Source organism: Tamandua tetradactyla, chromosome 23 (genome assembly GCF_023851605.1).
Source record: "Tamandua tetradactyla isolate mTamTet1 chromosome 23, mTamTet1.pri, whole genome shotgun sequence".
Classification (NCBI taxonomy): Eukaryota; Metazoa; Chordata; class Mammalia; order Pilosa; family Myrmecophagidae; genus Tamandua; species Tamandua tetradactyla.
The window spans coordinates 8,678,362-8,701,561 of NC_135349.1; the positions used below are offsets into that span (position 1 = coordinate 8,678,362).

Below are 23,200 nucleotides of genomic sequence, written 5' to 3' on the forward strand. Positions count from 1 at the left end.
CTAGGGAGAATGGGTCTCCGTGGTCAGAGGGAGGGATGGGTCAGGACAGTGAGAACTGCTCCGACCACCACTGGGACCTGTGTGGCAAGAGACAGGGCCTGAGGAGCCAGCAAGGTGCGTGGGGGCCAGCGGGGAGCTGGCTCTCGGCTTCCCCTGGCTCATCTCCAGAAGGCCAGTGAGGGCAATCAGCTCAGGCCCACTGAGCCACGTGGTGGAGCAACTTGGGGATGGGGTGGGGAGGACCCAGGGGGACATGACAGGGCGTGGGGGCAGCAGCTGCAGGGAGCCCATCACCTGAGGAAAGAGAAGGAGTCAGTGTCTCCTCCCAGGCTCTGTCTGAAAACTGGGGTAAGGCCAGGGCAGGAAGAGCTCTCACCTGCTGGGGGGCCTCGGTCAGGTACAAGGGGATACGGTGCCCACGGGGTAGCAGAGGGTCTGAGAAAAAAACGTCTTCACAGCCCATCACCAGGAACCCTGGGGAGCAGACACTAGCTAGGGCAGCACTGGAGTCCACACTGGGGGGCCCACCCAGTGAGTTCTGCCCTCTGGAGAGCCAGAGTAAGCATGTTCATCCGCTGGGGCAACCAGGGACCTACCTGTGTCCCTGGGCACGTGCTCTCCCTTCTGATGCCCAGTGGGGGCCAGGGGCCTGAGGCCCCTGCCGGAGGCTGCCTCGAACAGCGGCCAGAAGGATGGATGACACAAGGTCCGGCTGGAGAAGGAGGCACCTGACCCACAGCTGGCCCCCTGCAGAGTGCGGAGGGAGCAGGAAAGACCCCTGGAATCTGGCGCCTTCCCAAGGCATGGCTACCTCTCCCTCCACCCATAAGACCAGGCCACAGGTGTCCCCAACTCACCCACACCGGCTGAGGTCCTACTTCAGCCTTGTAGTTGGGGTCCCACGGTGCTAGCAGGGTCATCCTTGAGGGGGCCACCTGGGGAGAAAGGGGAACTGTGGGGGGGAGGAGAGGGACTTTAAGAGATTAATAGGCTCAGGAGTCAGTGAAGGTCTTGAAGGATATTAAAGGTACCAGGGCCTTGTACCTACCGGGGCTTCCTGGGGACCCCTCAGCAGCCGGGCCTGGGGAGCTGCCAGGCTTCACCTGCTCCCTCAAGCTCCAAGAGGGACTTAGGGACTGGGAAGGTCCAGTTACACGATCCCGCATCGGCCTTCCCGCCTCCAGGTGTGGATATTTCCGTGAGCTCAGAAGCAGGACCAAGGGGTGCCTGGTGCAGGGAGACCCATCAGACCGCCGGCAACCCCACCCCCCACCAACCCTTTCCTTGGTATGGACGATTGAAGCTTTGTTAACCTAATGCAAAGCGCGGGGCTAAGACATCGAGAGCCCCCCAGTCGGATGGGCCCCCAATTGGATGTCCACCCGCATGCTCCCCTGCTGAGACCCTCACCTGTCCTGTGGGGGTGAGCCTGTCTCTCCCGGATCTTCCTCCCCATAGTTCCAGGCATCACCCTGGTCACTGCCCGTTGAGGGGTCTCGTCCCTCCGGTGTCGCCTCCTCTCTTGAGCCCCAGCGCGGAAGGGCCCAGGGCAACATGCCGCGCCTGGGGGAGGGCAGGGCAGCACTTCCGTGCCCCCGCTGGCCTTGTCCCTCCCTAGCCCCCAGGTCTCCTCTGCGCCCCGGTTGGTCGCTGTCCAGCCCTCCCTGCAAGCCCGCGGGGGCCGCCACCTCCGGAGAGCCTCGCACCACGCCGGCGCACGGTGCATTTCCGGGCCACGTGGCCTGCACTCCCGCTGGGACTCAGGCGGCCGCGGGCGCCCCCTAGCGACGGGGGTGCGCGGGGTCCCAGCCGCCCGGCTCCGCCCTGTAGGAGACTCGTGACCGCCAAGGGCAGGAAAATGGCGGCGCGAGGAGAAAGCAACGGCAGAAGCTCGTCGTGAAGGCAACAGCGGCTCTGACACGCACACATCCAAGGGCCAACAAGGCCTTCTGGCTTCTTTATTGCGCTGGACACAACAACGGGCGCCCTGCCTTTCGTCCCAGACCCTCAGCCCCTCCCGACGGGGCCAAGCCACCTTCCTCCACGCAGGCAGGCTGTGAGGGGCAGGAGCTGCCTCCGACCCTTAGGGGTTAAGGAGGGGTGCCCGGGGAACAGGGCCGGCCCGAGGCTGCCCTCACCAGCGTCCATGTTAGCAGGAACAGGGCCCGGGCGGTCGTCCATCTCTTCTTGTTCCTGGGGTCCGGGCGGGCCACCTCAGAGCCCTGCACCCCTACCTCAACCCCTAAGGCCGTTCGAGCAGCGCATGGACGACAGCAGCGATGTAGGGGAGGCCCCTTCCGGGGGCCCCCTCCTCTTCCAGGATGTGATGTGGCTGGCACAGGGCCTCCTGGGGGGAGGGGCCCAGGTAAGTTACTCCTTGTCACTTTCCCAACTCAGCTTCCCTGCCCTTGGCAGAGGAAGGGCATCCAAGAACAAAGTCCCTAAAGAAGCCTGGGCAGAGGGGCAGAGAGGCTGGCCCTCCAAGGGGTAGGGGGGCAAAGGCTAGAGGCATCCTGGACACACACTGTGGGCCCACAGCTCGTGGACAAATGAGATACAAGGAAGCTGCCGGCAGCTAAGAGAGGAGTGATGACACAGGGGCCACTGCTCAGGGGAGAGGCCTGTCATTTCCAGAGGGAAATGCTGGGGCAGGGCAGCACCTGAGGGCACACCAGGAGTGGCCTGGCCACAGCAGGAGCAGACACATACACACACACACACACATACACAGAGGCAGCCACAGTCTGTACAGTTTATACACAGAGGCAGGGGCCCAAGCTGGGCCCTGCATCTCCTACAAATATAGAGTTCTCTCTACAAAATATAGATAATTTAGCCCCCCAGTAGCCAGGAGGGGTTGGGAGGGAGGGAGGGAACAACATGGAAAGGGAAGATTCAAGCTCCTGCCCAATCTGGGGGAACAGAGGAGGGCAGGGGCAGAAGGCTCCAAGGCACCGTCAGCAGTGATGGGGGGGGGGGGCACAGTGAGGGGCTACAGGAGGGTGGCCAGAGGCTGGGGACCCAGGGTCTGGGGGCACCAGAGTGGGGCCTCTGAGGTCACTATCTGGAGGAAGGGGTAAGCTAGTGTCTTTGGTAGGGGCCGAAGGCACCACTGGTGAGGTGAGGGGCAACTGAGTGGGACTTTTATAAATAGAACCAGGGCCAGGGCCAGAGGAGGAGTGACTTGGGGCCCTAGAGACCTAAGAGCCGAGTGTAGACGACACAGAGCAGCAGCATGAGGGCCACGTAGAAGAGGACGAAGCCGCCCAGACCAGAGGGGGGCCAGAGGGGTGGGGGGGCACTGCCCTCTACCCACTGCACAGCCTCCAGTGTGGTTCGCAGCCCTTGGGCAGTGCCCTGGAGGAGATCCGAGGGCGAGCACAGGTCAGCCTGGGAAGGGAGAGTAGGACAAATGGACAAGGACAGATGACAAGACATCAGCAGCAGCAACAAGGCAACCCCCACCCCTCCCCTCACATGCCTGGACCAGAACCTCCAGCATGCGAACGTGCAGGGAAGGGAGCATGCAGGGTGGGCGGGAGGGTGTGCTTCCTGCGGGGGAGGAGACACCCCTGCGAGCAGAACCCCACCACCCACACCGACTGCTCAGCTGAGCCCTGGTCTAGCCACTGTTTACAACAGAGACCAGCTCCTGGCTCCTGAACCACATCCCTCACCCCAACTTCCATACCTCAGGTACCCCCATTTTTCGACAGGCTTCTAAGAAGCTCTCCACATTCTTCCGAGACTTGAGGACACTGAGTTTTGGCTGGAGGGGAAGGAGATAAGAGGATCAGGGAGATGCCACAAAAGTCTCCTGCCCCATGCCCTATTTCCTCCCTTAGCCCAACTGACCACAGCAGGTGAGGGCACATGGATGAAGGGCACAGACCGGGGCCGGAGCTGGTTGACCAGCTGGCACAGAATGACCCCACTTGCCAGAGCTTCTGCCAGGTCCTCAGGCAGGGGCCGCTGCAGCCGGGACTCAAGGACCTGGGGGTAAGGGGAACTTGGGGTTAGCTCAGAGGTCTGCCCTACCTTGCCAGCCTCAGGGGAAGTACTGGGATGGGGGAGGGCAAGCGGGTATCAAGGGAGGCCTGAGTTCCAAGGACAGGGAACTCAAGGAGGAGCCATGCAGATCCTTCTTCTTACCTGGCGCAGTTGGGCCATTAATTCCTTCTCATCCAGAACCTGGGGGGACTGCCGAGGTCTCGGGACAGAGTCTGGTGAGGAAGGGCCTAGGCAAAGAAAGAGGGCATGTGGGCTGTCTCCATACTCCAGTGTCAACTTTGTAGTTGGGTCCTGCTGGTCTGGCACCTATCTCTACGTCTCTGCTCGTGGGGTTTTCAACACAAAAGGACAATAAACCCAGAGACCTCTGAGGCCAGAAGCAGTGACAAAAGCCTGGTGAGCCTCTGTTGACCCACCTGAGCTGGTCTGAGAGGAAGAACGGAAGAGGAAGCTGTTTGGTCGCTGAATGGAGCCAAGTGGCCGGGGTACAGGTGGTGTTGCTAGAGCCAGGTAACAGGGAAAGTGAGAGAGACATCCCTCAGTGTCCCACTTTCCCTCAAGCCACCAGGTCCCAACCAATCCCTCAACTACACGGGGCCCCACCTCTTTCCAAAGTCTCTGTCCCACCTGGTCCTGCTAGAGGAAGGGGCTCCTGGGTGGTGGGGGCAGAGACAGGGGCTCCCTGCCCCCCTGCAGGTCCAGGTTGGGTGGCACTAGACTTAAGTGCACCACTGAGGAGAGAGACAGAAAGGGAATTATGTGGGATGGTCAAGAGGAGGGTGAGCAGGGAACAGACTGGGAGGAGACATACTTCTTTGTGGCCTGAGTAGACAGGGCAGGAGCACCTCCCCCAGGGGTCCTGATCCCCAGCTTCAGAAAACTAGAAAGAGAAGAAGGGATGTGGAATTATCAGGACCAGGGGAACATCAACCCTGAGGGGCAGAGCAGGCAGGAGCCACCCAGAGTGGCTCTAAGAGGGGGTGTGCCCAGCTCCAGAAGCATTCACTTCCAGGGCAACAGTCCCAGCCCTGACCCTGTGCCCATACCTATCCTTGTGCCCATAGCTGTCCTTCCTGAGGACCCCCCACACTCCACTCTGCTGCTGCTGCTGCTGCTGCCGCCGCTCCCGTTCCTGCCACAACTGCAGGGTATCTGGACGACGACGCTCCTCTCCTGCTGGCTCCTCCCGCCTGATGGGGAAATACAGGACCAGAGAAGTAGACCCAGGGGGAAGGAGAGCAGAGTCAGGGAGGTGGGGCAAGAGGGAGGAGGTGTCAGTTCAGGTGGCTGTGCGCTACCTGCTGCTTGGTGCCCGCTCCCTGTCCCCTGCCACAGGGCTTAATTCTGGTGGCTGCTGCTCCTGAGGAAGGGATGGCAGAGGTGTCAAGGGAGTACCTGTTCCCCCAAGCCTCCACTATCCCGCCAGCTCACCCGGCTCCTGGCGGAAGGCCATGGGCTGGGCCCTCACCTCAGCAGCACCTCGCTCTTCATCCTCCCCAAGGCCATGGCTGTCAATGAAGTCAATTTGCTCAGCGTCTCCGTCAGCTGGAGGGGCCAAGGGCATGTCAGCTAGCAGAAGGGGGTGCCTTCAGGCCCTCACCCAGGCCCCTGGCTTCCTGGCCCCCGACTCTACTACTCACCTGAACCATCCTCCCTCTGTTCCCTGGGCCCCCGAGGCTCCCGGGCCAGCTCCGAGATCCTGAATGACAACTCTGAAAACTCATCTGTTGACTGTAAAGACAGAGATGCAGACTGATCCTCGGCAGTGCTGGGAGTCCTGGGTGGGGGGCACCACGTGGGACCAAAACTGGGGCCTGCTACAGAGCCAGCCCTTCCCTGGGACACTTGGGATAGGGAAAGACAAGGAGTTCTCACTCTGAAGTTGAGGTGCCCAGCACAGGGTTCCAGGCTCACAGGTTCTCTAATGGGGCTGAATACCCCCAATCGCCCCTGGAAAGGAGGTCCTTACCTCATTTCCAGACCACCTCTTGCTGCCGCTGTCAACACTGTGGAAACCTGAGTCCAGCCCACCATCGTACCGACGTCCCGGAAATAAATCCTCAGCAGGGCTAGGGTCAACCAAGGAAATATGGTCAGCTCCATATTGGCAGCAACCCTTTCCTCCTCACCCCAGAAGCCATGGGGGCCCTGGGACGAGGAAGGGGCATCAAACTCCAAATAGCCTTTCCTTCTCATTTGGACTTACCAGGGACTGAAACTTGGGGGGCGGGAAGGAGCCAGGTCCCCCAGCGCAGACCCCCCACGCCGCCCAGCCTCTATTGACAAGAACTTGAAGATATGAAGTTTCCCCTTCAGGCAGATCTGAGTATGAAGAAGCACATTGAGGGGGGAGGGTTATGGATGGCTCCCCAGATCCTACTTGGCTGCCAAAGGGACCCAGCCCCCATTCCTACTCACTCTCCTTACCCCATGGCCCACCCCTCACCTGGGCAGGGGGACTTTGCAGGGGGTTGCTGTCCAACAGAATGACCTGCAGGTGTCTGAGGCGGCAGAAGGAGACTGGGATGCGGGAGACACGGTTACAGGAGAAATCCAGGCGGACAAGAGGAAGGTCCCCCAGCTCTGGGGGGGTATGGTTGAGAGAAGAGTTAGGACTGTGCCCAAAGATGGGCACTGGTCTCCTATGCCCTCTGCACCAGCACACCAGGGCCCTAGCTGGCTCAGGTCACCCTTAAGAACAGCCTTCCCGGGGTCATGGTGGCTCAGCAGGCAAGAATGCTTGCCTGCCATGCCAGAGGACCCAGGTTCGATTCCCGGTGCCTGCCCATGTAAAAAAAAAAAAAAAAGAACAGCCTTCCCTCCTCCTCTTCCTCTCAAATTTGTTCCACTTTTCATTCCTTGCCTCCCTCTATAGGCAGATCCAGACCTTAGCTCCAGCCTGTCTGTGGGTGCTTCCCAGCCTTGGCTCCTCACTTGCCTACTGTGTACATCAATCAAGCTTCTTTCTTTAGTGACTGTCACAAGACAAGGTTTTGGTACCCCATGGTTCCAAAACCTTCAGTGATTTGCAGACAGGGCAGCTGGGATTGAGTGGGCTGTGCCCAGTCAAGAGGGGGCTGAAATGCTATCTGCACTTTCCTAGCCAAGCCCTGCACCCTGGGTGAGGCTGTGCTTGCCCAGAGAAGGGGCACCCTTCTCTAATTCTCCAACAGGCACAGTATGGATTGGTGGTAGCCTCAGACACACAAGAAAATCTGTTCTCTTGACCAGCCTAGTCAAGGCTTCAGATCTGGTTCAGCCCATCTATCCACGGCACTGCCCTTGTCCTCCCCACCCCCCAGCAGACAATTATCCAGTCTCTCAGCTTCTGGGCCTTTCCACATGCTGTTTGTTCAGCTGGAAGGACTTCAGTTTTTTGCCCACATATCTTTCAAGGCTCAGCTGAAGGGTTACGCTCCTCCATGAATCTCTCCAGATACCTCAAGTTGGAACCCACTGCTCCTTCCTCTGTGTACCCAGGGCATTTTGCTTGGGTTTGTTTTACAGCCCAGAAAGAACCCTTATCAAATGTTTATTTGTACCCCTACTGATTTGGAAAGAGGAAAAGAGGGTAAATGCAGAAATGGGTAGGGGCCAGAGAAAACTAGGCCTGATTCCCCATTCTTGTTCTTCAAAACCAAGTTCACACTCTTTAGCATGACAGGGCCCTTCCTGCCCTAGCCCTGGCTTGCCTTTTTTAACTGCATCTAATGACCACAATCACTGACCACCTCTATACTTTGCACATGTGTTCCTCTGCCTGGGATGCAGACAGATACCTGGGTAAAGTCTTCCCCAAGCTCCCCAAGTAGAACTGAGCACTGCCCCCCTCCCATCTAGCTCCCCAGCATCCTACCCTAGCACCTCCCTTACTGTTCTCTGTCTCTCCTTCCAATTAAGCCATTAAATTTTTAAGCCTTGGTCCCAGATCTGTTCATCTGCCGTGTCTACCTGGTCTCCACCTAAAACACGGGAAAAATAAGTAACAGCAAAAATGCTCGCTGAACAAAAAGAAGTGAGGCACCCAGAGGCTGATGTGCCCACAGTTAGCTCATTCACATGGGGCTGCTTGGGCTCCAGCAATGCCCACTGATCCAGAATCTCTGGGGAGGAGGCTTAGTCACCTGTCGCTGCTGGGATGAGCAGTGACGACCTTTAAGTCCCCTTCCAACCTTGAGATCCTACACAATGCAGATGCATTTACCTAATTCCCTTTTGGGGCCTATTTCCACATTTAAAAAATAGAGCTAATAATCCATGTTTTGCCAACTTCAGAGAGTTGCTGGTCAAAATCAATTAAAATAATTTATAGAATATTTATATTCTACAAAACCCTGGGCAAATATGGCATGATTCTTCCATGAAGAGTCCTTGATTTTGACTTCTGTAAGGTAGACACACACACATACATACACACCACCCAGTTCTTCATTTTCCTCACCATCAGGCAGGGTGCTGAGCTGGTTCCTCCGAACATTGAGGTCCCGCAGGGAAGTGAGGCTACACAGCTCTGCCGGGAGGGACTGCAGCTCATTGCTGCTCACATCCTGGAATCAGGCAAGAAGTGGGGAAGGAGCAAGGAGCCCAGCAACATTAGAGCCTGCCCTCCTGTCTCTGCCACCAGCCTTTTGTCCAAGCCCTTCCCCTAAAGCTCCCCAGAGCCATCTTACTTCCCTCCAAAAGGTCCCTAGTTCCTGGGGGACCCTCCCCCCCACTGTACCCATCCTCACAAGCTGTCGTAGGCTTCCCAAGGCTCTGATGTCGGGAGGCAGTGCTCCCAGTTTGTTGTTGCTGACGATGAGCACCCGCAGGGGTAGCTGGCAGATGTAGGGTGGCAGCGATGAAAGCTGGTTTCGGCTGAGGAAAGAGAAAGGTGAGGTTCACTCCGCAAGCATGTGTGTCAGCACTGTGCTACTCTGAGGGCCAGAAGGGTCATTCAGGATCTGTGCATTGGCACTTGAGGCTGAGGACAAGATCCCCACTCTGCCTAACCCCACCCCTCCTACCTGAGATTGAGGTAGGTGAGGGCTGTGAGATTCCCCAAGGCTGGGTTCAGGCACCTCAGGCAGTTGTGGTAGAGGCTCAGGCCCTCCAGGGACACCAGCTGGCAAGCTGCCTCGGGCACCTCTGGGAACCGGTTCCGAGACAGGTCTAGGGAAAGCAGTTGTCAGGAGAGAGCTGTGGAAGGGCCCAACCCTGGACAGCAGGACCATGGGCTTCCCCAGAACCAGTTACTCAGCCCTGTACCCTCCCAATAGACCTGAAGAATCAGGCCCCAAATCTTGGGCTTCCTGGGGAGATAACAAAGCCTTCCGCAAACTGGAGGGCATTCCAAGCACGGTCAGATGGCAAACGGTTACTAGGTTGGAGAACCCAGACTTGGGAGAATGAACCTTGAACACTGTCCTCAAAACACGAATGAAGAACTATCCTGGAAAGGTGGATGGATTCAGTAACTCTTGTGGATCCTGCTATTCTGAGATGCCAAAAGGTGGTGGTAGGAAAGGGTTGATGCTCAAGAGAAAATAGCAAGTAGTGGTCTGGAGGGTTCCAGAGGAGAATACAGAAAACCTCTGGGAGAGAACCCATTCTTCCTCAGGGGCTCTCCCAACCTCAGCCTGTTTTCAACAGTGAGCCATGAGGAGAAAACCAAGGACCACTGTATCCTGGTGCTAGAGATAAAGTAAGGTTCCTGATATGGGACTACAGCTTTTTGCCAGCCCCTAGGACCAACAAACCTGGCCCAAGGGACTGTGAAGTTATAGATTCCCAAAGACCAGGAGGAAAAGGGCAAGAAGACCAAGCTGGAGATGAGAGCCTGGAGTCCTCAGGTCCATCCCAGCTGGGCAGCCCCTCCCCCAGGGGAGACCGCCTTCCCACCATCTTCCAGGCTCCACTGGCTTTCCTCTACTTCCTCTCATACTGACCCAGACTTTAAGAGATCAGCTACTTTGCCTCTGTCTTGGGCATAAGTGAGAAATCAATAGACTGGAGAGATGGGTAGAGTTTGTTACCATCCCCTTATCTCAGCAGTGGCTTCTACTCCAATGCAAGGAGTTGGACGCTGGGTTTCCCTCCAGTATGGAGACACTAACTTCTTGTACCCCTAGTAGCCTGCGTTTATGTTTCCTTTGCTCAACATGTTGGGAGGGGCCCAGGCCTGCTAGGGAAAGTCCCAGACAGCAGAACTTGGGTGAGCTTCTTAGAAGTCCTTCCCCACGGAGGGGCGAGCAAAAAGCTGAGGGGAGGAGAGCTGGGGTATATCCTTCAAGGAAATGAGTCTTGTGACAGGAAATGAAGTAGAAGCAATCTATCAGGTTCTCTCTCTGGTGGACCCCCATGTCTGCAAGGGTAAATAATAGCCTGACGCCCCAGAAGGCATTCTCTCTCCCTCTCTGCCCCCAATTCTGGTGTATATAGATAGGAGATCTGTCACAGGAGAAGACAGTTCCGGAGAGGGTGGGAGGATGGAACCTGGTGCTCCCACCCTCATCCTCCACCTACCTGCTTCTCTACATCCATAAATGTGGATGAAGGGGTGGAGAACTAGTTATGACAGGGTAAGCAGGTGGCAGGGTGCAAGAGCCAGGAGCGGAAAGGAGGCCAGGCTGGAGGAGGCAGGGTACAGGAGGCACAGGATGTGGTCTGTGAGAGAATGAGCTATACTTCTCCTTTGCCAGAGTGGCCCCTCCCCCCCCACACCCTTCAGGATTCTTCCTACTAGCAGGCCCCAGGAAATAGAGTCCAAAGGCCACAGGAACCTGAGCCACAGGAGACATGCTAGGGAAGAAACTGGTTCAGAAAGAACCAGGAAAGTAGGAGGAAAGGGTTTGAAATGATTCAGGCAGCAGAGTGATGAAGTCGAGTCTGAATTGGGGGGCAAGGAGGTGTGGAGGGCAGGGTATGGGTAATACTGTGTTTCTGTCACTTCCCCTTTCTACCCCAAACTACAAGCACCCTTTTTGGGGAGAAGGGACAGAGAAGAGAATTCTGCACAAGATGAACCCCACCCACCCACCCAAGAACCTGGGCCCTGAAAGGACTGGGGATTCCTGCATGGTCAGTTGGACAGAAAGGGGTTTTCAGGAAGCTGGGATTTTCCCACTCTACCATCCAAGCTTACACACAAGAGAAATGGCTGCACCCTGAGCAAGAATGCTGGGAAAAGAGAAGGGAGGGGATAGATGCTGAAGGAGGGACTGCAGAGTTCTTGTTAGCTTTCCCCATGTGTCCACTGACAGAGGCAGAGCCCTAAGGAAGTAAAGACTAACATTTGGTCTTTGTCAAAAAACAAGCAAGGCGGGAGAACAGACAGGGAATGTCACACAGCTGCTGAGGTCAATCTGGAGCTGGGGGAAAGGGGGGAAGACCAAGAGGGCCAGGGATGACTCCTGGGGCTCTCCCATTCCCTGAACTCACTCACTGCACAGTGGGTAAGTTAGTTTACCCAACAACCCAAGAAAAAACAGAGAGGTTTAAGCTGGTTCTCCCCAGAAGAGTAGGGGAAAGAGCATCTGCAGGAAAGCGGACACCTGTTTGGACAGCAAAGCACTCCCAGGGCAGTGTCATCAGGATGCCACTCTTTCATTCAGCCCCATGCCTGCCACCCTTGAAGATGAGAGGCAGTGGCTTCCTCACATCCAGGGCTGGGCTGGGGTGGGGTTGGGGAATGCAGTCCCGCTCCCATCCCCCTACCCCGGCTGCCAGCCCTAAGTCATAGGCTGCTTCAGGAGCAGCTGAGACCAGACTGGACTCACCTGTCCTAGTAGAGTCCCCACCCCCCCCATCAGCAGACACCAGAGTGGAGGAAGCATGCTTAGAGGGATCCCGTGGGTAGGGGAGTGGAAAGACTGTCTCCGGTTTCCCATCACTCCCAGCTGGGAGATAAGACTTCCTTTCTTCCAGCAACAGTCTCAAGCCCCTCCCTCTAGGGAAAGCAGAAACTGGAATGGAATTCCAGGGTCTCTATGAGGTCACAGGCCCCACAGTGACCTCACACACACAGGAGTCGTCGTCGATCTGAGATGAAGGGATCAGGGATACTAGGAAGAAGAGCCCAGGGAGAAAAGAGTTGGGGGAGGTAGGGTATTTACTTCTTTGCCCTGGGCGGGCAGGGTGAGGGTGGGGAGGGGCTGGAACCTTAGGGGCGGGGCTACAGAAAAGTGAGCAGAAACCTCAGCTGGTTTCCCCGTGGGAAAAGGGGGTGGCGTGGGGCTGCTCGGACCGCGGTGCCCGGCGGCGTGGGGGGTGGGGGGAGTCGCAGACCCGTAGGAGGGAGTGAAGGGCAGGGCTAGAGGAGCCCGTGAGGGCTGCTTTACATGGACCGGTCAGAAGTGTGGCGCCTGAGGTCATGCAGATGAGCCAAGCAGGTGAGGGGCGGGTCCAGCCTCCAGGTGCGCAGATATGCAAATAAACAGAAGCGGGGTCTCAAAGAGAAGCGGGGCAGCAGGTGCCAAAGAGCAGCGCCCTCACTGCTTGGAGGGTCTTGGGGCCAGGAGTGGTGGTGGCTGGCGAAGGCAGAGAGGGAGGGTCGAGCCCGACGGCCAGGTGACGGGGCGGGGCTATGCAAACGAGGCCGGGCCGGAGACCCGCGCGCGCTCACCGGCCTGGGTGATGTCTGACAGGTCGTAGCTGCGGGCCGCGCCCCGGGGAAACTGCTTCAGACGCCGGTTGGACAGGTTCAGGGTCCCGGTGGCCACGGCCTCCTCTAGGGCCCGCTCTGCGCTGCGGCTCCCGGGCAGTCCCGGAGGGCCCGGAACGGAGGTTGTTGCAGCCGCCTCCTCGCCCCCGGCGGCAAGTGGGGCCGCTACCGCCGCCGCCATCCGCTCCCGGCGGCTCTCGCTGCCTGACTGACGGGACCGGCCGTCCCCCCGCGCCCTTCCCCCTCCTCGGGGCCGCCGTAGTCGCTTCCAAGGGGAGGAAGCCGGCTCAGGAGCCCGGTGGACCAATCACGGCCGCGAGACGGGTCGGGAGCCGCTAATCAGAACCCGCGGGAGGGGGGGGCGGGGACTCGGGCGCCGGAGCGAGGCGAGGGAAGGGGAGGGGTAGGAGAACGGAGGGCTCGCCAGCCGCCGACACTGAGGGCCGTCCCGCCCTGCGCAGCCGCATCCAATCACAATGCTTAGAGTTGGAGGTGGAGCCAATCAGGTCCGACCAGGAGGCGGGGACGCCGGCGCTCGACTAGAAGGGCTAGAGGCTGAGACATCACACGCTGGGTGCGTCCGTTCCTCGTCCAACGGTGACCAATCGCCAGACAGATACAGGCGAGTGACTGTCAAGAAGGCCAATTAGATTCTCCGGAGGGAACCTGGCCTCATTCCCTGAGGGACGGCTCTACCTACCAATAGCATGGGCGAGAAGGCGGTCCATTCGCTAAGAAGGAGGCGGGTGAGCTAGAACTTTGAGACTGAGGTAAAGAATGGGAGCGCGGCGCGCCCGGGCCAGCTCGGAGCGGTGCAGGTGCCCGGGAGCGAGCCGAGCCAGCGCGCGGGGGGGAGGTTGTGGCCGCAGCAGGGACCGCGGTGGCCGTGCCCGGCTGCGAGGGACGCCCGGCCGGTGGAGAGCGGAGGGGAGATGGGCAAAGCCCCGACGGGGCTCCTGGTTCGCTGCGGGGAGACGTGGCTCGGGGGGCGAGCGTCCGGAAAGGCCCTCCTTTGACCGATGAGGAAACGGGCGCGGAGGGGAGTCGGTGGGTCAGGCAGAGGCAGGGGCCTGGACCCCGACCCACGGCCCTTTCCCACTCCATCAGCTTCCCCAGGGGGCTTTTTCCACTCGCCACATCCTGTTGGCCTCCCGAGGTGAGATAAAGTGGAGAAAGAAGACCCAGATACAAGAGGAGGCCGAACAGGCTTTTTCTGTTCACTGCGTCCTCAAACTGTTTGTTCCACATAACATGTTCAGAGGTGCCTACCCACAAATATCTGAAGTTTCTTTCTCCTAGGTCACATCCCAGACGTGGATGTTCCTGAGTGTTTGTTAAATTATTAAAAGGTCATCCTGGGAATCCCAACCTAGCTGTTGATAGTCACCATAAAAAAGGGGGTTGGGGTGGTTGACGCAGCCAGACGTGAATGATTCTGCAGTACTGTGCAGCCTAGGGCTGGTTGTCCAGCGGAACTGGATTCCATTGAGCCCCGGGGGAAGAGACAGCTGTTCTTTCGGCTTATTGGCACAGGGCTTCTGTCCCCAGCTTTACAGAGGCGGCCCTGACACCTGCTCATTCTTATAAATTACACATATTTCCCCCTGCACTCCCCCGTACAGTAGGTTGGTAGCTTGGGCTCTGGGAGATGTTCTAAGCTTCCAAAGGAAGAAGGTCAATCTATCCTTTTCTCCCACCTTAGCAGGCTGCCCTTCACACATGCAGTGGTGTTACTGTCCCAGGGAAACAGTTAGCTTTCAGATGGGATTTTCAGAAGACTGCAGGAGTTTGGGCTGCCAGTTTTCCACCTCCACCTGGTGCATGCTTGTGTGAGCTCGGTGGTCCTTAGCAAGGTCACCTGCTTTGCCTCTTGCCTGTCAGGCTGAGTTTATACTTTTTTTGAGTTTATACTCAAGCTACAAATCCCCTTGGGGCCCTCTTCTTCCGGTATATGAAGAATTCACCAGTGTTTCTACAGAGTCAGTGCTGAAAGGGGTTCAAGTGGAAAGCCTCCTATTATTCCACCAAAGAAAAACATCATCAACCAGTGTTCACACTTTATTTCTCCTGTAAAATGCCTAATCCACGAGCCATTGGGTGGCGAGAGCTAAGCTGGAGCTCAGGAGCTGTCTTGGGCCAGGTTAGGGAAAATAGGTCATAGGCAAGACAATGAGGTCACAGAGACATCTGTCTTCCCCTGACTCCATAGGGGGAGGGGCCTAGGAGGCAGAGGGGCCCCAGAAATACCCCAAACCCAGGCAGGAGACATGGTGTGGGAAAGACAACAGGGACGGGGCCCAGGGAGCCAAGTAAAGGGGTCTAAGGGGCCTGGAGAGATGAGGGCAGGAACAGGGAGAGGGCAGTCAGGATGGTGAGGAGACGCCAGAGAAAGAAGATGCAAAAATTCACCAGGCTGTACAGATGGGAGGAGGGACTCAGGGTGAAAGGGGGCAGGCAAGGGAAGGGCAGGGACATTGCAGCAGGCAACCAGGGGAAGAGTTCTTTGGAGAAGCTAAGACAAGGCACAAGACAGATGGGGAGGACCTGGAGAGAAAGAGATGGGAAGATTTGATGGCACAGAGGTAGAAGTCAGTTCTGAGCCCCCAAATAGGAATTAGTGACAGACATGCTGACAGAGGGAGAAAAGAGGTATGACCTCATGGAATCCCTGTGTTCCCCCTTCTCCTTGGGTAGGTGAAGCGGAGCTGCCCTTCCTGTGGCCCAGAGCCTGGGGGTGAAGAAAAGAAGGGGAGAGGGAATCCTATTTCTATTCAGTTGTTCCCCCCAGAGTTGGTGAGTCCTTGGGGAGAGGTATTGAGAATAAAGGACTGGCGCCAGATCACTGACAAGGTGCCAATGAATCCTACTTTCTCCCTCCTGCCCCCCAGGTGGAGCATATCATCTCATTCCTCCCAGTCAGAGATGTAGTCGCCCTAGGCCAGACCTGCCGCTACTTCCACGAAGTGTGTGATGCTGAGGGCGTATGGAGACGCATCTGTCGCAGGCTCCGTCCCCGTCAACGAGGGCAGGGATCTGGGGTCCGGCCCTGGAAGAGAGCTGCCATTCTTAACTGTACACCTTCCCCACAACCTCCAGTCCTACTTGTTTCTGTCCTACCTTATTCTGAGATCCTTCCTGCTCTAAAAAGTTGCCTGATAACCTCAGCACTCCCTGCCGACCTCCAAACGCCCTTTTCTCTGGAAGAACTTCTTAGATTCAAACATGCTCCATTAAGCGCTTCCTTGAAGTCTCTAGAGCCACCCTCTGAGAGAAGCCCCATTACTGTTGCCCCGGTTCAGTCTCCCTTCATATACAAACTGTTATCCAAATCATGCCCAAGAGACACTCCCACTCCCACCTGTCACTGTTAACATTTTGGCCAGATCTCAGTTGTGGAGGCAGTCCTGTGCATTGTATGTTGTTTAGTAACATCCCTGGCTTCCAGTCACTGGATGCTGGTAGCAACAACTAAATGTCCCCTGAGGAACAGCATCACCCCCAAGTAGAGAACCATGCTCCAAACTCTGCTCCCAGGGAGCCCCTATCCCGTCCTTTGTCTCATGCACTAGAAGATTAGGGGGAGAAGATTGGCTTCTAGATAGCAGATCAAGAGCTTGGTGTGAAGGAGGGTTACAAGCCTTTCTCATTCCTCTTTACTCCTCTTTCTGCCCCTTTTCTATGTATTTATTCTTACATTTCCTTTAATGTCTCTGATGCAAGGTTGAACCAAAAAAGTGCTGGCTTAGATGCACCCTGGGCTGAGATGGGGCCAAGAACTAAAGTTCAGACATGGGGAATAATTGAGGAAATCTATAAGCTTCCCTTAGCTCCATTGGAAAGTGTCCATCTCCAGTCCTGGGGTTGGGGAGGAGCTAAATACCTGGGTGTCTGCAAAGTCTAGTTTGCCCAAGCTCTGACTCAAGTCCATGTCACACCACTCCTGGAACCTTGTGTCTCTTTTCCTCCTCCAGACACAAAGGGCCTGTATTTCCAGGCATTTGGAGGCCGTCGCCGCTGTCTCAGCAAGAGCGTGGCCCCCCTACTAGCCCATGGCTACCGCCGCTTCTTGCCCACAAAGGACCACATCTTCATTCTCGACTATGCCGGCACCCTCTTTTTCCTCAAAAATGCCCTGGTCTCATCCACCCTTGGCCAGATCCAGTGGAAGCGGGCCTGCCGCTATCTTGTGTTATGTCGGGGAGCCAAGGACGTGAGTAGCGGAGCCCTGGCAGCTGAGAACCCACCCCTTCTCCAGGGAACCAGGGTCCATACCAGTTGGGCGTTCCCCTCAGGATGTCTGCCCTCCCATACCAGCAACCTGAAAATAAGTCCTCATTTCCCATCCCTGGACCCTGTATCTCATCTCCCCACCCCAGGATCCAATAGGCCCGGCCTCATCCCACTCCAAGGTATGAGGTCCCAGACACCCACATCTTTTCCCACAGTTTGCCTCAGACCCAAGATGCGACACAATTTACCGTAAATACCTCTACGTGCTGGCCACTCGGGAGCAGGCGGGAGTGGTAGGTACCACCAGCAGCCAGGTCTGTGACTGCGTTGAGGTCTACCTGCAGTCCAGTGGCCAGCGTGTCTTCAAGATGACGTTCCACCACTCCATGAGCTTCAAACAGATTGTGCTGGTTGGTCAGGAGACCCAGCGGGCTCTACTGCTCCTCACAGGTGTGGCCTAAAGCAGTGGTTTTCAAGTGGTTTCCTGCAGCTGTTTCAGGGCCTGCTGCAGGGGACGAGGATGGGGAGGGAGGCCTCTCAGACAGGGCTCTGTGCACTGCCTCATCCTGGTCTCATATCAAATAGCTCTGCTTTGATCTGTCTCCTGGTCTAGAATTCTGTGTAATATTTCATACAAATAAAGGGCTCCGCTGCAAAAAAAAAAAAAAAAAAAAAGGTTGGAAACTACTGCTCTAGCGATTACCTGATTTTTAAAATTGTAATCTCCTCAGTCTCCATGCCAGGGACCTCACTTTATATCCCAAACTGTTTTCCACTATCCCTGAGGGCCCCTAACCTTGACCACGCCCCCAGTCTGATACCCTCTGGACTTCTCAATGCCAGGAAGGGCCCGAAATCTCCAAAGCATCGTTCTTCCCAATGCTCGGGTTAGATTCTTCCAAATCTGACTGCTTGGTTGGTGTAAAGGGCGAGAGTCTCGGGGACCTGAGGTCACTGTTGCCTTATTTCATCTCGACCCTTTCTCTTCCAGCCCTACAGTAAATGTTTCATCCCATAGGGCTTAGGGAGTATTTTGGGAAGGTAGCATGGCTATTGGAAGGTCCCCTTCCCCGTATAATTATGACCTCCCTCTCCCAGAGGAAGGAAAAATCTACTCTTTGGTGGTGAATGAAACCCAGCTGGACCATCCCCGTTCCTACACAGTACAACTAGCCCTGAGGAAAGTGTCCCATTGCCTGCCACACCTGCGCGTGGCCTGCATGGCTTCCAACCAGAGCAGTACACTCTATATCACAGGTAAGAGCCACCTGGCTTCCTCTCAAGACCCAGCCTTGAACAGACCCCTCACCCCAGTTGCCAACAGCCCCTGTTCCTGTTGTGTAAAAAGATGGGTTCGGCTTCCCAGACATAGCTTTACATTTTTGGTGGGTGTGAAGCTCCCTGAATCGTTCAGCTTTCCTCTCATGTGGGGCCTTATTACTAAGAAATGGGTGCCCAAAGCTGCTGAGCTGAGGGCCTGACCCCCCAGACCAGGGGGGAGTGTATTTTGAGGTACATACCCCAGGGGTGTATCGTGATCTGTTTGGGACCCTTCAAGCCTTTGACCCCCTGGATCAGCAGATGCCGCTTGCTCTTTCATTGCCTGCCAAGGTAGGATCCTGGAGGGACAGGGTAGAACAAACGGGAGGGGGCTTTAGGGATTGGAAGGTGCTAAGGGTCTGAATAGGCAGGAATCAAATGATTGATCGGGGAGGGGTAAGGCAGAGGGCATGTTTGCAAGCAATCAGCTAGGGGTGCTAGGTTGGGAGATTCAGGAGCTCAGAGTTCCTCTGTCTCATCTCCTAGATCCTATTTTGTGCTCTTGGCTATAATCACCTTGGCCTGGTAGATGAATTTGGCCGAATCTTCATGCAGGGAAATAACAGATATGGGCAGCTTGGAACAGGGGACAAAATGGATCGAGGGGAACCCACTCAGGTGAGACTATTTCCCAGCAACTCTCATCTTGACACCCACCCACCCGCTTCCTGCAATTCCCTAACTTCTGGATTTCTCCACTTTTCCAGTTTCCTCGGACTCCACTTCCACCTCTCTAGGACAGTTAAGCCAATCAGTAGTAATGGCTGTGTCACTGCTGCCTGTCTTTCCAGGGCGGGAACAAGTCACTGCCATTCCCCACAGTGCACTCTTTACCTGCAGCAGGAATTTAGTGAAGGTGGGAGAGCTGGGTGGGATGGAGTAAACAGGAGGCGAGATATGGACTGGACCCTAGTGGGCAGACACGACTGAGATGGTGGTAAGAAAGGGGGTTCTTTGTAATTGGGATGGGAATGAAGCTCCCGTATACCTGGGACCATGGAAAAAGTGGCCTGACTAAGGTGAAGATGGAATCAGTGAGAAATTAGGTTGTATAGGTAGGTTGGCCCTGGGGCCAGGGAGGTTGGGGGTTAGTATAGATTTAAGAAAGAGTCGGGGGCCACGGTGGCTCAGCAGGTAAGAGTGCTTGCCTGCCATGCCCGAGGACCCGGGTTCGATTCCCGGTTGCTGCCCATGTAAAAAAAAAAAAAGAGTCGGTATGGGATCTGCAGGAGAAAGCAGCCCCCGTCGGGTGGCTGAGGACGCCACCTGGCAGCAGTGCACAGGAGACAGGCTGTGGGAGGGTTCCTGGAGGCTGCTGAGTGACAGCAGCTCTCAAGACAAGGGCCTGGGACCAGTACAGTGTCAGTGAGAATGGAAAGGAAAGGACGTAGGAGGTGTTTCATCAGAAGATGACCAGGCCCTGACTGCTGAATAGATGCAAAGGGGGAGAGGTATGACCAAGCTGGCTCTGGAAATAGATCCCTTGAAGAAAGACAGTATGCCAATGGATATGAGAACTGAAAAGGGTTGCTGGCTTGAGGAGAGAGGTCAAGTGTGAACTGGGACTCTTTGCAGTGATGGTAAAACACAGAAGTGCATATGTTTCACTGGCAATCGGATATCCCAAGTTGAAACAAAGTTGAAAGGACAACACTGGAGATAGAGGAGCAATTCCTAGGTAGTAGCCACCATTACAGGCAAAAGGAATGAAGAACTGTCCCTGAGATGAGTGGTAGGCCCCACAGATGCTGTATCCCAGAAGTCGTGGGAGCAGGATGTCTTCAGCAGGAGAGGTGGTTCATGGTGGCAGTGATAATGTAGGCATAGATTTACCTACATAGGAAGATGAGATGTTCATACCATATTTCTAGGTGAAAAAGCTTTATGAAATGATTTACACAATACAATCCCATTTTTGTTTAAAAATGTTATGATCGACATGAATATTGGCATAGGACATAGTGAAGAAGAATATCCAACAAGATGCTAATAGTAGGTGTTGTGATTTCCAGTGATTTTTTTAATTAAATTTTTGTTTGCCAATAGTTTATAGTTTTTCTATAATTTCCATGATTACTTACCTATGTTGTCAAAGCACCAACAATCTCAGCAGATTGAGCATATGGGACAGGCCGTGGGATCTGGCCGCTGGGAGGTCAGGTACTCTTGGAGAGAGCATGTCAGCCTAGAAGGAGTGAAGCCAGATTCTGAGCGAGCTCAGGAACGCCCAGAGGTGGTGAGGAACAAGAGCGGAGGCAACCCCTGACGGCCAGGGTGTCCAGTTCTGTTCTTTAGGACAGGTAGGAAGCAGCAGGAAGCAGGTGGAGACCCTTTTTTTTCAAAGTGGAGTGGACACTTTGGAAGATGGTGGTAAGACTAGTTAAAAATGTTATTGGGCAGGCCACGGTGGCTCAGCAGGCAAGAATGCTTGCCTGCCATGCCAGAGGACCCAGGTTCGTTTCCTGGTGCCTGCCCATGTGAAAAAAAAAAAAAAAAAGATGTTATTGAGGGAAAACTAGGTGGGAAAAAAGTCGTTCCTTGGGAGCTGACCTGGAATTCCACAGAGGGAGAGAGGTTTGAACCTTTGGAAAGAGGAAGGCTAATAATTCTTTTCCTTCCCTCTGAGGCCAGACGGTAAGATGAGAGGTCAGGTTCAGTGGGCACAGACATTTGTGGCAAGAATGAGGTACCTCTTTTCTGGGGAGTAAAGGCAAGCGACCACCAGAAGTAGTGGGCCCCAGGTGACCAGACTAGGAGCAGCAGGAGTACCAAGGAGGAGTCGACACTCAGCAGGGCAGATTTTCTGGGGATGTGTAGGGTCCGACTTCTTCCATCTCTAGTTTCTACCCTGCTCTGAACCCATCCAACCTTTGCTGATCTGGGCCCCCAGAGCCATGGTGTTCCCCCCTCAGGAACCCTGACCCTGTGTCCTCAGGTCAATTATCTTCAGCGCCCCATTGCCCTGTGGTGTGGCCTCAACCACTCCCTGGTGCTGAGCCAGGGCCCGGACTTCATCAAGGAGCTGCTGGGCTGTGGCTGTGGGGCTGGAGGCCGGCTCCCGGGCTGGCCTAAGGGGAGTGCCTCCTTCGTCAAGCTCCATGTCAAGGTCAGAGCAGGTTCAGGCCAGCGGGCAACCAGGGAGGGCAGAGTAATAGAGCAAGGTAACCCACAGGACTGTAGCTGGGACTCCTGTGGGGACCCGGGAGTTCCATTTCCCCAACGCCAACCCACCTCCCTTTCCTGCCACACACCCCAGTTCCTGGTTGTCTCTGACCTTACACAACTCCTGGGGCTCAGCCAGTGTCACCTCACTTGCCAGTTCAGGGCTGGTTTGAGTGGGAAGAACACAAGAGCCCTGATTAGACAGACTTCCTGGGATCCCCTGCAGTACAGGCCCCAGTCAGCCATGGCCCTTTCCTCTTCCAAGGTCCCTCTGTGTGCCTGCTCCCTCTGCTCCACCCGAGAGTGCCTCTACATGCTGTCCAGCCATGACATCGAGCACCATCCTGCCTATCGGGACCTGCCAGCCAGCAGGGTGCTGGGGACCCCCGAACCCAGCCTCGGGGCTGGAGTATCCCAGGACCCTGAGGGGGCGGCCCAGGCCTGTGAGGAGTACCTCAGCCAAATCCATAGTTGCCCCACGTTGCAGGACCGCATGGCAAAGATGAAGGAGATTGTGGGCTGGATGCCCCTGATGGCTGCACAGAAGGATTTCTTCTGGGAGGCCCTGGACATGCTGCAGAAGGCTCCTAGTGGGGTCGGCCTGCCAGACCCCCCCAACTCATGAGGGCTGTCCCCACTCTCCTAGCCTGACCCTTAGAGGGACAGTCTGGCCCTGGACCAGGGGCTAAGGAGAGATGGAGTGTTAGCAGTGAACCTTATGTGAACGCATGGGAAGGGGTTGCAGAGGGGTGGGGACTGCTAGGCATGGAACTATTTTGTAAAACATTCAGGGGGCTGCCCAGGAGGGGCCCCCAACCTGACTATCATGGACAAGAGATCTCATGGACATATAGAATAAAAGGCTTAAACAAGGCGGGGTTTGGAATCCTGAGGCCTGGGAATGAATTGGGATGGTGGAGTGGTACAGAATTCTGGTTTGGTGCAGAAAGGAGCAGGGAGGGCAGCAGCATGGGCGGGAGGCAGGCAGTACAGAAGTGCTTCAGGCTTTCAGTTCTTCAGCTTGCTTTCCCCTTCCCACTTCCTAGACCTAACCTGATCTTTTTGACTTGAGAGTCATAACCCCACCTTCTGGAACAGCTCCACCAACACAGACTGCGTGGTTCCCCACGTGCATACCCTCTGTCAGACTCCCCCATCCTGAGAAGAACACTCTTTCTTCTGACTTCAGAAAGCTTCCTACCCAGTTCTCTTTATTCCTGTGAAATCCACCCTACCCTCACCCTCCTCTTTACCTCCCTGTCTGCTATCACACATCCATCTTTTCCATTATGTTCTACTCCCTTCTGGTATGGTGCACAGACAGCTGCTCCTCCTTTGGTCTCCATCCATCCCCCTCTCCCTCAGCCACGTCCAAGTGTCCACTTCTTTTTTCTATCCCTCCGGCTGTGAGAAAAGAAGACTCAGTTTATCACTTTAAGTTTCAATCCTTCCTCTCGTGCTCCTGTACCTTTGAATATTTAAAAGAGAAAACAGGTGAGCAGAAGTCTTTTTCCCTGGCCTAGCTGAAGAGCAGTAGAAATTTGAAGGGGAAAATAACTGGAGCAGGGGTTGGTTAGGAAGGGGGTAACATGGGTTGGGAGTCCCAGGGAAGACTTCTGGGTACTGAGGAAGTTGAATTGGGGAGGGTCATGGTGGGCTGGAGAGTTCTGGGGAAGGATCAGAGTCTGTGTTTGCAGGATACTTGGTCATTGGACAGTGGGGTTCCAGCTGACATCATTTGATGCTGGGATTGTGGCAGAAGGCCTGATGCTCCCTCTGCCCCTCATTGCTCCACCCCCTACTTAGATCAATATGTGTCTTAGACCTAAAGAGGGC

The 23,200-nt window shown here is 55.8% G+C and overlaps 4 protein-coding genes and 2 long non-coding RNA genes across 27 annotated transcripts in view; 3 read left to right on the top strand and 3 right to left on the bottom strand.

Moving 5' to 3' along the window:
* Positions 1-920, bottom strand: SAP25 (Sin3A associated protein 25). The gene is made up of 4 exons (XM_077140275.1): positions 858-920; positions 597-747; positions 377-474; positions 1-294 (listed from the first exon to the last, which is right to left on the bottom strand). Exons 1-4 carry the CDS (start codon positions 918-920, stop codon positions 1-3), a joined length of 606 nt encoding a protein of 201 aa, XP_076996390.1.
* LRCH4 (leucine rich repeats and calponin homology domain containing 4) lies at positions 858-12,948 on the bottom strand. 11 transcript variants are annotated; one of them, XM_077140782.1, is made up of 22 exons: positions 12,614-12,948; positions 12,330-12,398; positions 9,018-9,162; positions 8,742-8,868; positions 8,453-8,558; positions 6,458-6,531; positions 6,218-6,333; positions 5,981-6,080; positions 5,652-5,742; positions 5,480-5,580; positions 5,310-5,371; positions 5,058-5,201; positions 4,823-4,891; positions 4,615-4,742; positions 4,428-4,511; positions 4,153-4,238; positions 3,856-3,993; positions 3,692-3,769; positions 3,201-3,390; positions 2,139-2,347; positions 1,049-1,227; positions 858-952 (listed from the first exon to the last, which is right to left on the bottom strand). In XM_077140782.1, the coding sequence occupies exons 1-21, from the start codon at positions 12,831-12,833 to the stop codon at positions 1,069-1,071; spliced, it is 2,496 nt and encodes an 831-aa protein (XP_076996897.1). In that variant the 5' UTR covers positions 12,834-12,948; the 3' UTR covers positions 858-952; positions 1,049-1,068. The 11 variants fall into 11 exon arrangements, with proteins under 11 accessions (XP_076996897.1, XP_076996893.1, XP_076996896.1 ...); XM_077140778.1 differs by having other exon boundaries at positions 6,458-6,594; positions 12,614-12,938; XM_077140781.1 differs by having other exon boundaries at positions 4,639-4,742; positions 6,458-6,594; positions 12,614-12,937.
* LOC143667049 (uncharacterized) lies at positions 1,756-8,097 on the top strand. The gene is made up of 5 exons (XR_013167830.1): positions 1,756-2,365; positions 3,846-3,999; positions 5,076-6,103; positions 6,221-6,337; positions 6,887-8,097. It is a non-coding gene; the product is annotated as an uncharacterized LOC143667049 (long non-coding RNA).
* On the top strand, positions 11,980-22,237 carry FBXO24 (F-box protein 24). Of its 8 annotated transcripts, none has more exons than XM_077140790.1 (12): positions 11,980-12,091; positions 13,114-13,398; positions 14,610-14,792; positions 15,347-15,445; positions 15,541-15,724; positions 16,624-16,862; positions 17,098-17,332; positions 17,981-18,139; positions 18,372-18,493; positions 18,689-18,820; positions 21,138-21,308; positions 21,630-22,237. In XM_077140790.1, the coding sequence occupies exons 3-12, from the start codon at positions 14,727-14,729 to the stop codon at positions 21,987-21,989; spliced, it is 1,767 nt and encodes a 588-aa protein (XP_076996905.1). In that variant the 5' UTR covers positions 11,980-12,091; positions 13,114-13,398; positions 14,610-14,726; the 3' UTR covers positions 21,990-22,237. The 8 variants fall into 8 exon arrangements, with proteins under 8 accessions (XP_076996905.1, XP_076996909.1, XP_076996907.1 ...); XM_077140792.1 differs by having other exon boundaries at positions 12,022-12,096; XM_077140791.1 differs by lacking the exon at positions 11,980-12,091 and adding an exon at positions 12,169-12,380.
* Positions 14,261-23,200, bottom strand: part of LOC143667048 (uncharacterized) — an 11,045-nt gene continuing 2,105 nt past the window's right edge. Inside the window, exons 2-7 of one of the 5 annotated variants that reach the window (XR_013167828.1) lie at positions 22,618-22,768; positions 21,477-21,528; positions 20,284-20,387; positions 18,403-18,501; positions 17,140-17,532; positions 14,261-15,698 (exon numbers count right to left, since the gene is read on the bottom strand). This is a non-coding gene — a long non-coding RNA (uncharacterized LOC143667048). Of the gene's footprint in view, positions 15,699-17,139; positions 17,533-18,402; positions 18,502-18,885; positions 19,037-20,283; positions 22,769-23,200 lie in introns of all 5 variants that reach the window. The other 4 variants (XR_013167829.1, XR_013167827.1, XR_013167826.1 and 1 more) reach the window with 4 other exon arrangements.
* PCOLCE (procollagen C-endopeptidase enhancer) overlaps positions 18,709-23,200 on the top strand; it is a 9,511-nt gene continuing 5,019 nt past the window's right edge. The window contains exon 1 of the mRNA XM_077140799.1: positions 18,709-18,820. The gene's annotated coding sequence lies outside the window, so the exon portion shown is untranslated. The remainder of the gene's footprint in view (positions 18,821-23,200) is intronic.